Below are 14,743 nucleotides of genomic sequence, written 5' to 3'. Positions count from 1 at the left end.
ACGTGAGAAGAGTACGGCGGTGCTTGTGGTACCAGGTTTTCTTGAAAGGAAATAAGTTGCAGCAACAAAAGACAGAGATTGCAACGACAGTGAAAAAACGAGAGATGCGAACGAACAAATACATACGAGGGAATGTCACGACGGAACGCCTCTTCCTGTTCACGATCGGTTTCGGCGCGTTTGGCGGCTCCTTCTTGCTACGACGTAGGAAGTCCGAGGGAGGAGCGGATTCGGTTGTTCCTGGTGCGTTTGGCGCCTCCTTGTTGATACGACGAAGGGAGTCCGAGGGAGGAGAGGGTTCGCTCGTATTCTGCGCGTGTGACGGCTGCTTGTTCATACGACGTAGGAAGTCCGATGGAGGAGAGGGTTCGGTTGGTTTCGGCGCGTTTGACGGCTGCTTCTTGATACGACGTAGGAAGACCGAGGGAGGAGAGGGTTCGATCGTTTTCGGCGCGTTTGCTGGTTGCTTCTTGAAACGACGTAGGAAGACCGAGGGAGGAGCGGACTCGATCGTTTTCGGCGCGTTTGTTGGCTGCTTCTTGAGACGACGTAGGAAGTCCGAGGGAGGAGAGGATTCGATCGTTTTTGATGCGTGTGTCGGCTGCTCGTTCATTCGACGTAGGAAGTCCGAGGGAGGAGAGGGTTCGGTCGTTTTCGGCGCGTTTGATGGCTCCTCGAAGACTCGAACACGAACACAAGTGCCCGAGAAGTGACTGTCCTCCGTACTCGCTCGTATCCGGAGGAAGGGTGTCAGAGATGTCCCTTTGACGAACGTGATGGAGGATCACGATTGGATCGATTTCGTCAAGTCGATAGTAAAATCCGTTTTCGATCTCCGTCCTCCGAAGTGCATTCCTTTGCTTGAAGAGCCCTCCGCCGGCGTATGACTTGGCGAGGTTACGAGTATGTTGAGCGTTCGATCGAGCCTGAGGAGCAGCGGTCGATGCGAAAGTCGAAGAACGGGCTGCGGAAACGAGAACGGAAAAACTTGGTCATTCGATGTTGTGCACGAGAGGAGAAAACACCAGAGTCGACGCACCTATGTCGTTCTCTTCGTTGTTCTTGACCAGATACATCAGATCCATGATCGCATCCTGTCGCAAAGTTCGAAAAAGTGAAGGAAAGTCGAGCGAGTCAGAACACGACTGACCTTGGAGAGTCAAACTGAGCACTCACGAGTGCAGCCATTGAGTAATAGGCTCTACGCCCAGATCCGTTGTTCGCAGCGACCTTGCCGAAGCAATAATGAGCGCTTTCGAATACGACGTGAACAACATCGTTACCCAGCGAGATCAAAATCTGTACAGGGGGAGAACTGTCAGGTATCTCTGATGAATACCTCTATAAGGCTGAAGAGACTCACGAAACGCATGGGAGCAGTACCACGAGGATACGAGCCGTGAACGTTTGCAATCCCTTCGACGTCAATCGAGCACGATAATCGACAAATTCCAACTCCTCTTTTCCCTTTCAACGACGTCAAAACCTTCTCAATCGCCTTTGTCGGTTGAGCTCCCGCAACCAGTGTGATCCCGATTGAGAGAAGCCTTGCCTCGAGAAGGACCTTGACGTACTCGCGTGTAAGAGTATGAACGAACTGTTGACCGCGAGAGTCATCGGGGTTGGAAGCTGGACGCAAGAAGGTTGCTTTGATTGTGTCGGGATGAGGAGAAGTGTTCTCAAAGTCGATTGGCGTATGCATCGGGATCTGGTCAAAAATTGCCGGCTAAGCGATCAAATGTCGAGTGTGAGTCAAAGCAGAGGATAGATACAAAGCAGATGGAAACACGTACTTTCCCTAGGGTGTTTTGAGCAAGGTTAATGTGTTCTTCGGTCCAATTCGGTGCTCCCGTACGACTCTTCTTCTGGATGTTCCAATCCAGTGGAGGATAGAACGAGGCGTGAAGGATAGGTAGAGTAAGTAATCGAGCTTGCCTGAATGAGCATAATGCGTCAGATGAGCAACGAGTAACTCATCTCAAGGAAAGAAATGCTTACGGGTTGACTTTTTCGCGAATCGTTTGAAACCATTCGTCCCGCTCGTTCGGATACATCCCCTCTAGCGAACTCATCACGGTCTCTCTCAAGATGCGATCGAGATCATCCAACTTCATCAACGGATCGGTTGAAGCGATACCGGGATCTTTGGTAATCTCCGATTTGGAGACGTCGACGAGGAATTGTTGGAACGACGACACAAGGTTGGGTGACTGATCCGCGATCGCGTTGACGAGGGTTCGGAGGATATTGATAGTGGACGGCGAGTGCGAGTCGAGGCTTGGAGATTCGAAGCTCGAAACCGCAGCGATCTTCTCGAGGAGTGTTTTGATGAGAGGAGGATCCGAATCCGAGGTTGACGCCGTTGAACTTGTAGTGGCTCCAGCTGTGTGTGTGAGAGCGAAGCTGTGAGTAGCCGTTTCTTTGAAAGTACGAGATTTCGGCTTACACAAGGTGATTTCGGTGAGCTTTCCTCGGAGCTTCTGCCTCATTTCTATGCAGAAAGAGGCTTGTCTTCAGTTGAGCGCATCGAAGTTGAATAAGAACGGGACAACTCGCCTTCGATGATCCTCGTTTCTTCACTCGTCGGAACGTAACGACCTCGGTTCTGCCTCTTTCCATTACCGTTTCCGTTCCGGTTTCCACTTCCTTTCGACACCTTCCTCTTCTTCTTGGGCTTCTCCGATGGTCCAAGCTCGACGTTCTCCTCGTAAATACCTCGCTTTCTCGAAGGGACGATGACAGGCGGAGAGGGAGCAGAAGTAGGAGGACGAGGGAGCTGCACGTGTTCTTCAGCGGTAGCATAGAAAGAAGATTGGGGAATCGCCGGAGTCGGGGTCGTCCGAGGGAGAGGGAACGGGAACGGGGAGGGCGCGACTGAATCGGAGTAGGATGGAGAGAAATGGGAGGAAAAGGCATCGGGAGCGACAAATCCGTTCGGGAACTGCGGAGAAGGATTCAAATAGAATGGATGGGGGTAGGTTGATGGAGAAGGGAGAGGGTAAGTAGAAGGTTGATAAGGATGATTCGTCGAAGGGATAGAGAACGGATGCCCTCCGTAACCAATTGTTCCGGCGAAGTACGGTTCCGATGGATGGAGGGGATACGAAGAAGAAGAAACTGGAGGTGACGGGAGATGGGAGAACGCAGGGAACATCCGTGAGGGATGGAGAGAGAAAGGTTGCGACGCTGGGTAGGGCGAACACGGAAGTTGAACGTAGTCTCCAACCGTTGGATAGGAATACGGAATCGGAGGCTGGAAGAACGACGTGGGATAATGGATTGGCGTCGTTGCGGGTGGGACGAAGGCACTGTTCTGGTAGACGGTCGATTCCTCTCTTCCTTCTCCCATAATACCCCAGCTCTCGTTATATCCACCTTCCATCTTCAATGAGTCGCTCTCGAGATCGAACAGGTTCGATAGTCTGTGTAGCGAGAGGGAAAGGCTTTCAACCGTCGGTTTCCGGAAAACAGTCGAGATCCGTCAAGCTCTCAGCGGGGAGTCCTACTGCGAGCGTTAGCCGTTAGCATACTTGAATCCGAGAACTACTACCGCAAGCTCAAAGAGAGGAAGAAAGACGAGAAGAGGGGAGGCTTACTTTCTCGAAATTGTTGAACGAAGCTCGGGTAAGAGGGTGTGCTTTTAACGAATGTTGCAAGATACGAGCTTCTAGTAGTTCCGATGCGCGAGCTACGAGGTCGAGGAGTGTGGTGTGGAGTCGCTTGAGATGAAGTTTGAGAGAGGATTTTCGGAAGGGATTCTTGGAATTGTCGTCAGGCACGCATCGCGGCACGCCAATCCCTTGCAAGTAGCGAGTTCTCCTTGTAGTCGAGGTCGTGTACGATTCGAGAGCAGTTCTGCGTAGCTTGACTTCTTCATCCCGTTCGCGCTCTCGAAATTGCTCTCCCTCAGTGACGAATCTTCTTCCCTCTGAACTTTCATCCACTTTCTGACATTCTACCTCTGTCTCCATTCGTCACTCTCCGGCTCCTAAATACCCTCATACAATGTTCCATCACCTTCGAGCACTCATCAAGCGAGTCAGTATCAGATGTTGAAGGAAGAAATGAAATGGTTCAACGCACGGAAACTAGAGCATTCGAGAACCGCTTGATGAGTTCGAGTAGGCTCGATATGGATATAGGGGGCTAGGGGAGCTTCTCCGAGGGCTTCGAGAAGTGGAAACAGCGAGTTGTCGAGTTCGGTGAGGTTTGGAGGATTCGCAGTCGCTGTCGACTTCGGACGGAGGTGAGTCCACATAGAGGTTCTTTATCTACTACCACGAGTACGCTGGAGATCTTCTGGATCTCCACAGAGACGAGGGAAAGAGCCGATTTGATGAATCGGACTTCGGGCCCCTTCTGGACGCCGTCCAACAACAGCAAGCGGAATTCCGAGCGGTTGTAAGGCGATATGAAGGTCAGAATGATGGTCGGAGCTGTCTCGTTTGGCGTCGGAGTGACGCAGCGAAGTGTTTTCGTTTGTTGTCATCTCGGAGTGAAGTTACTCTTGTAACTGACTCTCTTCCTCCCCGCTTGAGTAGCTGTCCCGGAACTTCGTGAAAGCCATACTACTTCGGCCGTCGTCACTGTCGGGAACTCACCTACATCCCTTCCTGCATCCCTCCTTTATCTCTCTCTTTACTCCTTTTCGCCGCCGTCCCTGCTCCTCCCTTCTTCTTCCTCGATGATATGATGAAGGTACAAGCACTTTCACTATCCTACGTCGACACGGAATGTCCAACCGATTCAATCGAGGTTTTGTCCGCTTTGTCCGCTCCTCTCGCTCGTGCGAGTACTGTACAACAAGTCTTTCTCGTTCTGCTCCCGCCGAATGCAGGGCGCTGCCAATTAACTAGCGCACCTTTAACTCTTTTTGGAATAGAAACTACACAAGTCAAACGAAAGCTGAAAACAAAAGCTGCTTACAATAAAGCTTAAAGACTACAGAGATAGAGAGTAGCGCCTCAGCAAATGTGTTCGACCAAATAATTTGAACGACTGGCTTGCGAACTAAGTGGAAGAGTGTACAGTAGAGTCGAGTAGGCAGAGTCGTTGAACGAGGGGTCCCACGAATTCAACCCCGGTCTACCTTCTCTCCTCTATCCTTCATCGAGCGCACAGCAACCACTGCAGAACCCTCAAGTGACCGCACCCTTTGTTCAAACCGACCTCGACTAGCTCCCCTTCTTCTCTTCTCCTTCCCCCTTTCTTCTGCCACCTCTCTCTCCCCTCCCCAACCCGATCGGACCTTAATTCTCTTTGATCTCCCAAACGCTCTCCCTCCTCGATGGCGGCGTTTTTCCCTCCTCACGTGCCACCGGAACATGCCACGCGTCAACCGATCAAACTTACCGGGTTTCCCCTCCCTTCTCCTTCCTCTTCTTCTTCAACAACTTCAACTCAACCTCAGTTTCCCCCACCTTTCACCACCACAACTCAAACTCAGACTCAGACTCAGGGACACAGTTCAATCGATCCTTCAATCTTGTTTGGATTGACGGGTTCGAATGGATCGAACTCGAATGGAGGATGGAATGGATTCAGTTTGTCAGGACAAGGAGGAGGATCGAGTTCAGTTTTAACAGAGACGGATTTGGATATCGAGACTATGTTGGCTTCGTTTAGTCAACACCAACAGCAACAACAAGGTCAGAATGGAGGAGGAGGAGGAGGAGGAGGAACGGGAGGAGGAGAATCGCACAATTTCTTTTCTACTTCGACTTCGACTTCGACGGGAGGTACGGCAGCTGGTAGTAACGGATTCTTGGGGACGACCTCGATGAACTATCAACAGCAACAGCAACAACAACAAGCTGCTCGACATGGTTCAATCTCTCATCAAGGTCAAACTTCACCTCATTTCTTCGGAATAAACGGAAACAATTCATCTACGACGCCGGATCAAGCTCACCCTCCTTCTTCAGTCGCTGCGATTCCTCATTTCTCTCCTCCTCTCTCGACTGTGACTTCGAATATCTCGGATTTCTTTCCTTCGACCGATCCTCCTCCTCCTTCGAAACGCTCTCCACCAACGACGAATCCATCACGAGGGAGAGAAGGTCGTTCTCAATCGAGAGGTGGGACTGGGAGTCAAGAACGTACGGGGAGTAGGTCGAGATCTACCGCGGTTCAAGGAGGAGGAGTTGGGAAAGCCCCTAGAACTACTTCTCGTTCTCGTTCGGCGAGGAGGAATTCCACCGCAGCGGGATATCAAGATCGACCTTCACCTAACAACGGGAGCAACTCGAACGCTGGAACTCCTACGAATCAGTCTCAGACTCAAGTTTCTTCAGCTTCGACCACAGCAACTGCCACTTCTTCCTCTTCTTCTCACGGTACCGCAGCTATCATTATCCCCTCTTCTACACCTTCTTCGATCCCGCTCCCGTCTCCCTCGATCCACTATTCCTCCTCAATGCCGATTTATCCCTCCGCTCCGAACGGAGTTCCCTCTTCCCTTCCCTCCTCTCTCGCCGGTCCCGGTGGCTGGTTCACCCAAGCAACGAACGGTACCTCCTCCGGACATCTCTCGTTCCTTCCTTCTCTCGTACCTCAATCTCAAGCGCTCAAATCCGTCCCCGAGAAGATTTCGACAGGAGATTCTCTTCAATCGGATCCGATCACGGGTTGGAAACCTAGTCAAGGGATCGTTATGCCTAGTTCGGCACCTTCTTCAACTACTGCTGCGTCGACGTCGTCGAGACCGGGATTATCGAAATCACCTTCGTCATTTGGCCATGGAACGAACTTGAACTCGCAGACGACGTTGACGAACGGATCGAAATCGGATTCAACTACTTCGACGAACTCGACGAAGGGGAAGAAGAACTCGTCTCAACAACTGTTGGAGGACGTTCAGGAAGAAGAAGGGGACGATAAACCCTCGTGAGTCCTCTCCCTTTCTCTCTGAGCTTGAGCCTCACTGACTGAGAGAATCCCGTTCTGTGACTGATTAGAGGAGGTAAATCCGATCCAGCCGAGAAACGTCGCAAACGACGAGAATCTCACAACCTAGTCGAACGTCGTCGTCGTGACAACATTAACGATCGAATCGCCGAACTTTCCGCTCTCCTCCCTGAATCATTCATCAATTCCACTTCTTCTTCCTCATCTCTCGGAGGAGGAGGAGGAGGTGCACGTCGTTCAAGTTCGAGTTCCCGAGGAGGAGGAGGAGGAGGGGCGAATGGAGATGTAGAGAATGGAGCTTCACCACCAGGAGTCGGTTCCTTGAGTTTGATGAGTCCTCCACCTCCCGCCGGGCTTTCTCTCTTTGGAACGAGTCCGACGGGTGGATTTGGGGCGTGTATGATGAGTGCTGCTTCGGCTACTTCGACTTCGGGGAATCAAGGAGGATCGAATGCGGCGAATACGAAACCGAATAAAGGAATCGTGCTTGCGAAAAGTGTCGAATATATTCGGTGAGTCGTCCAGATCACCCTCAGTCGATGAGAACGTGAACCTGACTGACCGTCGAGCGACTTCACAGTTATCTATTGGAGAACATCGAATTGCAAACCCAACAGATCGCCGAACTTCAACGACAAAACCAAGAACTTCGTCAATCTCAAACTCATTCTCACTCTCAATCTCAATCTCAACCTCGAACTGTCGGTAGTGTTGCCAACCATCTCGGCCTCATTGCTTCCGTTCTCGAACATTCGAACTCTTCCCACCATCAACAACATCAGCAACATCAGCAGCAACAACAGTACTTCTCCCAACAATTACAGCAACTCGCTACTAGTAATCGACCTCCAGCGTTCCATATTCCTGATTTACCTCCTTCTCTCGCTCATTCGGGAGGATGGGCAGCGTTTGAGGACGAGGACGTCGGAGCCGATGGGGAGTATAGGGCCGAAGAACGAGGAGAGGATGAAGAGGGTGATGAAGGAATGGACGAAAGTTAAACAAACGAATCTCGTGGCGCATGAACTTTGTTCGGCCCGCCTGTACACTATCGACTCTTCCCTCTCGATTCCCCTTTCCCTCTGGACCCCGTGCTTGATACCCTCCCCGCCTCTTCTCTGTGTCTTTTCTTCTAATTTTTCGCGATTAACTCGATTATCCTTCTCTCAATTCTATGTATCTCTTCTTCTCTCTCTTTCCCCTGTCTTACTCTGTTTACTATCCTTTCCACTCCTCGCTTCCTCTTCAGTTTACTTTACTTGGTGACGTACGGTATCTCGACTCCCTTTTTCTTGTTCACTAATTCTTTCCCTTCTAATTCGTCTGCTTCCTCTTCTCTCTCGGTTGATCGATTGATACCTACTTTCCTTTCAGTTCGCAAAGCAAACTCAACTTTGTCTCTCCCTGTCCCTGTCCCTCTCTCGCTCGAACCCTGAGAGCCTGAGACTTTGTGATTACAGCTCAATCACACCGCTCATCATCCCCCTCGCCCACCCTCTCAACTCGACCCTCTTCAACCCCTTGTCGTACCGAATCTCCATTTCCCCTTCGCGCTTACTGACTTGTTTCGCACGAATCGTCGAAGTGGATTTGATCGTTGAGCTGTGAGGGAGCCGGGAAAGAGATGGGGAAGAGAGCCAGAAGGGAGCTAGGGCTGTGTGGGCGGCTCCGGTCTGATCAGTCGAGACAGGTGTCAGATGGGTGGGCGCAAGAGAGAGAGACGTAGAGGGGACCACAAAACCCGCGAGAGGTGAGAAGTCTTCTCCGGAGAAACTTGAGCACCTCGCACGGCTTCTGCGATCTCCTCCATTCACGAGTAGAAGAGACGTACGGCTGGGTCTTCTGGTACTCCGATGTCAGGCGCGAAGACACGCGAGAAGATATCGAACCCGGAATCTCGAGGCGCTGGTTGCGTGAAGATCACCATACTTCCGATGCCACTCTGTGGAAGAGGACGCCTCGCTCAGTCTCTACATTCTCGACTAAAATGAAGGATCCCAACTCACGAGCAAGGCCGGATCAACTTCCAATCCCTTCAAATCGATTTCCCCTGAAATCTCGACGACAACTCCATCAATCTCATCCGCCCAATCGATCCTCCTCACATCTTCCTCCCTAACCACTTTCCTGACCTTCTCCAGTACTTTTCCTCTCCGTTTATGTCCCTCCGATAAGGTGACGAGTGAAGAACTCGGGAAATCGAGTGAAATCGAACCGTCCTCTGCATTCCTTCGAGCGATCAAAGTCCCCCGAGTTCGGGATTGGAACGAGATTGACTGGGCGCGAGGATGGTGGTGGGTAAAGATTATGTGCGCGGTAGCGAGGGTTGCGTGACCACTTTGGCAGGGAGAGAGTCAATTGCGAGGATACTGAGAGAAGTGGAAACGAGCTCACCAGAGCGGGATCTCCCTGTCACAATCGTTGAAGGGGTCAGCTTACAACAGCAGGATCAGCGGAGCTGTAAGAGAGCTCACTCGGTCGGTGTGAACCATCTCAGTTCAAACTTTGGTTCCTCCTCCGTCCCCCCTTCTAATGGTCTCGCAAACGCCGTTTCGGACAAGTTGAATTCAGCTGCGAGTTTCAGGCATAGCGCATCGTCGACCTCGAGAGGTGGAGAAGAGGTGGAGGAAGTTGGTTGATCTAGAGTCGGATCGGATGAGGAGGGGAGGACGATGACGGCTGCTGGGTTACCGGAGAAGGGAGAGCGGGTAAAGGCGTCGACTGTGAAGAACGGGAGAGGGGGCATCGTGTGGAGAGAGTGAGAGAAAGGAAGAAGAGATTCTCGTCGAGGAGTCTTGAGCGAGAGTCACGTGATCTCGCATCAGCCCAGATCTTGTCGGTAGTGTTACATACGGTAGCTCAGAGCGAGAGTGAAGCGGGTTAGTTCGATCCAGGGAGAGCAGCAGCAGAGGAGGCGGAGAGGCAGTAAAGCAAAAGGAAAATGTAGTAATAGCAAAAGCAGTGCTGCTTACAATGCAGTAAGGTGTTTTGGCCGAGCGGTCTAAGGCGCCAGCTTAAGGTGAATCCTCCTCTTGAGAATGACCCGCTGGTCCGAAAGGGCGTGAGTTCGAATCTCACAGACATCAGATAACTTTTTGCGGCCCGTGCGCGGATTCATTCTAGCTCGTGTCGTTCACCCTTTTGTTCCCCGACCTTAGGGACACGTTCCGAGTGCGAGGAGCATCATGTACGAGCAACATGTACAAGCTCGCTAGTCGAGCACGTCGAAGTAACGAAACTACGCAACAAAAGCTTTGCTCGACTCCAGACAGTGAGGCCTGTTCGACTCCCGAGTTGTAGATCTGGTGCACAAGCTGCTGCTGCAAGTCGTCATTGTTACGCAGACTTGACGAGCCGGGTTGTGAAGAGTTTGTGAAGAGTTTGTACGCAGAGAGGCACCGTCAAGCTCTCGGAGAAGAGAAGAAATCAAACGGAGGATGATGAGAGTAGACAGCTTCCAGGGTACCACGAGATCCTACACACGACACACAGACATCCCAGGGCGATATAGTAAGAATGAACAAAGAAGGTACGGCTAATACTGAAAGACAAAGGTATAAGAAGAGAAAAAAATGGGAAAACGACGAGAAAATCCCGTTTTTACGTCAATCGCATGCAGTAATCGTAGTTCTTCTTGGGCCCAGGGTTGAGTGCGTAGTGGGGCATAGAAACTCAATAACGCAAACTTCTTAGCGATAGCTCAAAAGTGCGATAAAAAGGAAAAAGGCTCACCTTCGTTGCCTCCCGCTCCGAAGAGTGCGAAGGACGCAATAAATGACATAACTACATAGCAGGGACATGTCAGCACTTGCAGGAGGTCAAAAGGGGCGAAAACGCATCAGAAAAACGACTTACATTGCGTTCCGCCGTCAAGGCCAGCCGACATGAGGAAGTTGTACTTCCGGAACCACGAAGAGCAGTATCGTCGGAGGTAGAACTGGGAGAAGATGGCGACACACATCGTAGTGAAGACGGAGGAGCTGTGGACAAAGGTACAAGTCAGCGAAGTTCCGAATTTTTTCTTCTTTTTTTCTCGACTCACTTGATTCCGACCGAGAGGTATCCGAGGCACCAGCAGGTGATAGGGGAGACGAACTTGTCGAAGCCCCACTTGGGGAAGAAGCGGTGAGCAAAGTAGAAGGGAAGAGGAACGGCGAGACCGATAACGATCGCGATGGGAATGATAAAGTAGGTCGATCCAGGTCCGTACATGTGCTTGGCGAGCGCTCCCCAGGCAACGGCTTGCGAGTTGAAAGATTGAACTTGTTGTCCGGACCAAATGTTGGAACCTTGAACCGAAAGGAGGATTTCTCGTTGGTTGTTGATGACGGACTTCATGATGATCAATTGAAGGATAGCTCCGACGACGGTACCGATGCATTGAACTCCGAAGGTAGCGCGAGGAGGAAGTTTCGTGTATTGACCGAGCTTGAGGTCGCGAGCGAGACTGAGGGCTTGAGCGCAAGAGTTGTATCCGTAAAGGGTGAAGTACAAGTTGGCTTGCGAGTTACCGGGAACGAGAGCAGCTCCGAGCATTTGTGCGAGTTGTTGAACGTCGGTTTTCTAGAGAGCGAGAGTCAGTAAGGATCGCAAGGACGAAAAAGAGAAGTGGAGACTCACGAATCCGGTAACGGCGTAGATGACACAGACGAAGGGGAACATGAAGAGCGAGAGGATCAAAGCGACAATGAGAGCCCACCAAGGGAGTTGCGATCCACCGGTGTCTGAAGAGAGAGAAGGGTCAGAGCTGAAAAGGCGAAGTATGAGAGAATAGCAACATACAGCAAGTGGCCATGGCGCAAGCGAAGGAGCCGACCATTACGGCGCCGTAGAGCCACATCTATACGCAAGAACCATATTAGCCGAGCTCGAGAAGAGAAAAAAGAGGAGAAAGCTTACGGGAACTTCCTTGTATGCCCGCATAAGTTGGTAGTGAGGGTCGGGCTGAGATCGGTCGCGGTAAGACTTGAACGCTTGGAGGATGGGGCGCCAGTACCTAGAGAACAAAAGAGTGTCAGGACGGGTCAAGAAAAGAGCAAGAGAGAGCGTAACGTACCAGATTCCGACGTGAGTAAGGGTAGCTCCGATAGCCAAGTTACATCCGAGGTAGTAGACAGCATTACTAGCGGCGTAGGAAGGAAGACCTTGTTCTTCGAGGGCAGTCTCGTTGAGGGACCAGTCGGCGTTGAGGATCGTGTTTTGGTCGTATTGAGATCCGTTGGCGTAGAAGAGATCTTGCGAGAGGAAGGGGAATTGGGCGGCGTTCCAAGCATTGGTAGCGTACATTCCGCAGAAGATCATGCAGCAGAGAGCGACACTGAGAGAAAGCGAGGAGGGTCAGCTCGGAGCGGAAAAAACTCGATGAGAAAAATGAGCTCACCCGATGTATTGCGAGACTTGAGTAGTGAAGGGAGTGAAGAGAGCACCGAGAGATCCTCCTCCAGATCCGACATAGGCCCAGTCGAGGCAGATCGAGAACATACCAAGTCCTTCGTTACCGTTCGATCCTCCGAAGATACGAGTAAACCAGGCCGAGTCACGCTTCGCGAGACAGAAGATCGAGATACCGGTAAGGGTAGGAGCGACGAATTCGGGGATCCACTCCCAGCAGAAGATGGCGATGAAGACGATCCAGAAGAACTTGAGACGCTTCTTTTGCATTCCTTCGTCCTTGTCTCGGTGGAGAGCGTCGAAGAGGTTGACAGTAGGGACCAAGTTAGGGTAGACGATGTAGGTAGGGAAGACGGTGAATGATCGAGTGAGTCCAGCGAGACCATATCCGAAGAGTTGAGAACCGAGCAAAGTGAAAATCGCAACTCCGTAGTTCGGGGTGATGTTGTAGTAGACTACAACGTCGACGTGAAGGGCGTCAGTATAGGAATAGAACGAAATCAAAGCGCGGAGACTCACGTTCGTTGGCGGCGAAAACGGAAATGGCCTCAGCGGAAGAAGCCGAAGTCGAAGACATGATGAGAATGGCGACGTGCTCCTTCAAGGTGAAGTCGCAAGGGTTGAGGAATTTCCAGACGCGACCGCGGTGAGCGGCGGGCATGACTTTCGCCCATGTTTTACCGAGAATGAAGGCGATGATTTGGAGGAAGAGTTGCGAAACGTAGACGGTTTGGGGACGGAAGTAGAAGATCTACAGAACGAGTGCGAGTCAGTCGCTGCACGAGGCGCGGACGAAAGAGGAGACAGATGCTCACTTGTCCAAGGACGGCGGCGAAGCAAGTCAAACCGATACCGAGGAAGTACATTCGGAAAGTGTGAACGATCATTTCGGGATCATCTTCGAGGGACATGCAACGGGTCGAGATATCCTCCGCGGTCTACGGACGCGAGGAAGAGTCAGCATCAGGTAAAGAAAGATAAAAAAGAGAGAGACGAGCTCACTTCGATAGGTCGCTCCTTTCCGTTCGCCATGATATCCTTCGCGGCGACATGGAGATAATCGGCCTTGTGGACACCATCAGCTGCGACTTCTTGAGGCTCGTAGGCGAGGGCGGACTCCTTCTCCTCGTAAGGCGACTTCGCCATATCGTCGGAGTCGAGCGAAGGAGCTTTGTCGCCGTTGAGGGAAGGCGCCATGGCGCCAGAAATCGAGTCCTGGCGCTTGAAGGGGTTGCGAACGGAGACCATCGTGTTGAGAGGGAACTGTTCCCGTTCGAGGAGGAAGTTGGGAAGAGAAAAGAGATCGAAGCCGGCTCGAGGAGAGGGTGGCGGCGGGTCGGGAGGTCGAAGGTCGGAGGTAAGGTCGAGGAAAGAGTGTCGAGATATAGAGAAAGAGAGGAAAGGGAGAGAATGGGAACGAGAAAGCCGGGTCGTTTGCGCTGGGCTAGCGCGATTTGTGCGATAGGGATTTCTCCTCCCGGATCAGTGCACCACGCGGGTAAAGATAGAAAATATCCGGGACCATACGAATTTAAACCTTCCAAGCAATTTCCCTCGTCTTTCAAATCGAGTCCCGGCGTAAACTTTCGAGTGAACCTCGAGGTGTTTGTCGAAATCCGAGGCAACTGAAATTGTCCGGAGAAGGGTCGCACGTCGTATCTTCACACTTGCCTCGAGGTTCCGCACTATCCCCCTGGAAATGGGACTCGTGAGCTCGCAGAGACGAGCATGGGACGAGAACTGGAACACTCACGAGACGAATCCTTTTCCCTCTCCCTTCGTGTTGCCCCAAGGCTCAATTTCTGCTTATCTTCGGAATCCTCGTGCTTTCTCAGATGCGGCGGCTCTCACACGACCCAGTGGAACGGAGTGGCGTATCTACAGTTCCTGCGATTGTACGAGGCGAGGGAGGGGAGGAGATACAGTACGCCGCCTTCTCATGGATTGGTGAGAATTTGACTTTCTTCGTGATCGAAACTAAACAGCAGCGTGGTAACGACTGAGAGTCAGACGAGAAGAAATGTCAGTCGGCTCGTGTGCAGATCGTGGGGACAGGAGATGAAGACGAACGAAAAGATGGACATGGCTCACCTACTGTTCACCTGGTACTCTCGTCGAGCTACTTAGGACATTGGAGCTTTGTGATGACCACAGAGGGACTGAATTGCATTCCGGATGCTATGTATACTTGTCTCGCACATATCATCGGAAAGAAAAGATGTCGCGGAAAGAAGTATGAGTTTGAAGCGGGACAGGATCGTGAAGTTTGAGAAACCTGGATCTCAAGGTGGTTCGAAATAGGGCGAATCGCTCGTGTTTGCCTTCGGAAAGCTTGTCGTCGGACGAATCGGATCGTCGAAAGTCGAGTCGAAGGCCGGGCGTCGGACAGGAAGTAAGGAATGTGAGCTGGAGACATTGAAGACCTGTTCAAGTTGCGTCCACGAAC

At 51.6% G+C, this 14,743-nt stretch overlaps 5 protein-coding genes across 5 annotated transcripts; 1 reads left to right on the top strand and 4 right to left on the bottom strand.

Annotated features, from left to right (window-relative positions):
- Positions 1-197: 197 nt before the first annotated feature.
- JCM6883_004780 (uncharacterized protein) lies at positions 198-3,154 on the bottom strand (the record flags this gene model as incomplete). Its single annotated transcript, XM_076630865.1, has 8 exons — positions 198-964; positions 1,040-1,094; positions 1,177-1,299; positions 1,364-1,726; positions 1,794-1,935; positions 1,999-2,383; positions 2,447-2,491; positions 2,623-3,154. The coding sequence occupies 8 exons, from the start codon at positions 3,152-3,154 to the stop codon at positions 198-200; spliced, it is 2,412 nt and encodes an 803-aa protein (XP_076489289.1).
- Positions 3,155-3,988: 834 nt separating this feature from the next.
- On the bottom strand, positions 3,989-4,258 carry JCM6883_004779 (uncharacterized protein; the record flags this gene model as incomplete). The annotated part of the gene is made up of 2 exons (XM_076630864.1): positions 3,989-4,017; positions 4,084-4,258. 2 exons carry the CDS (start codon positions 4,256-4,258, stop codon positions 3,989-3,991), a joined length of 204 nt encoding a protein of 67 aa, XP_076489288.1.
- Positions 4,259-5,287: 1,029 nt separating this feature from the next.
- JCM6883_004778 (uncharacterized protein) lies at positions 5,288-7,907 on the top strand (the record flags this gene model as incomplete). The annotated part of the gene is made up of 3 exons (XM_076630863.1): positions 5,288-6,885; positions 6,957-7,418; positions 7,487-7,907. The coding sequence occupies 3 exons, from the start codon at positions 5,288-5,290 to the stop codon at positions 7,905-7,907; spliced, it is 2,481 nt and encodes an 826-aa protein (XP_076489287.1).
- A 453-nt stretch (positions 7,908-8,360) lies between these two features.
- On the bottom strand, positions 8,361-9,652 carry YHI9 (Yhi9p; the record flags this gene model as incomplete). The annotated part of the gene is made up of 5 exons (XM_076630862.1): positions 8,361-8,579; positions 8,738-8,848; positions 8,913-9,243; positions 9,301-9,315; positions 9,381-9,652. 5 exons carry the CDS (start codon positions 9,650-9,652, stop codon positions 8,361-8,363), a joined length of 948 nt encoding a protein of 315 aa, XP_076489286.1.
- Positions 9,653-10,506: 854 nt separating this feature from the next.
- JCM6883_004776 (OPT family oligopeptide transporter) lies at positions 10,507-13,545 on the bottom strand (the record flags this gene model as incomplete). Its single annotated transcript, XM_076630861.1, has 12 exons — positions 10,507-10,577; positions 10,639-10,689; positions 10,762-10,886; positions 10,949-11,469; positions 11,527-11,630; positions 11,689-11,746; positions 11,806-11,902; positions 11,963-12,223; positions 12,287-12,752; positions 12,817-13,048; positions 13,113-13,235; positions 13,300-13,545. 12 exons carry the CDS (start codon positions 13,543-13,545, stop codon positions 10,507-10,509), a joined length of 2,355 nt encoding a protein of 784 aa, XP_076489285.1.
- Positions 13,546-14,743: the final 1,198 nt, after the last annotated feature.

Source organism: Sporobolomyces salmoneus (genome assembly GCF_050403485.1).
Source record: "Sporobolomyces salmoneus JCM6883 DNA, S_salmoneus_JCM6883_v1_ctg12, whole genome shotgun sequence".
Classification (NCBI taxonomy): Eukaryota; Fungi; Basidiomycota; class Microbotryomycetes; order Sporidiobolales; family Sporidiobolaceae; genus Sporobolomyces; species Sporobolomyces salmoneus.
The sequence above is the reverse complement of the archived record's forward strand: the minus strand, read 5'-3'. Positions and strand labels throughout refer to the sequence as shown.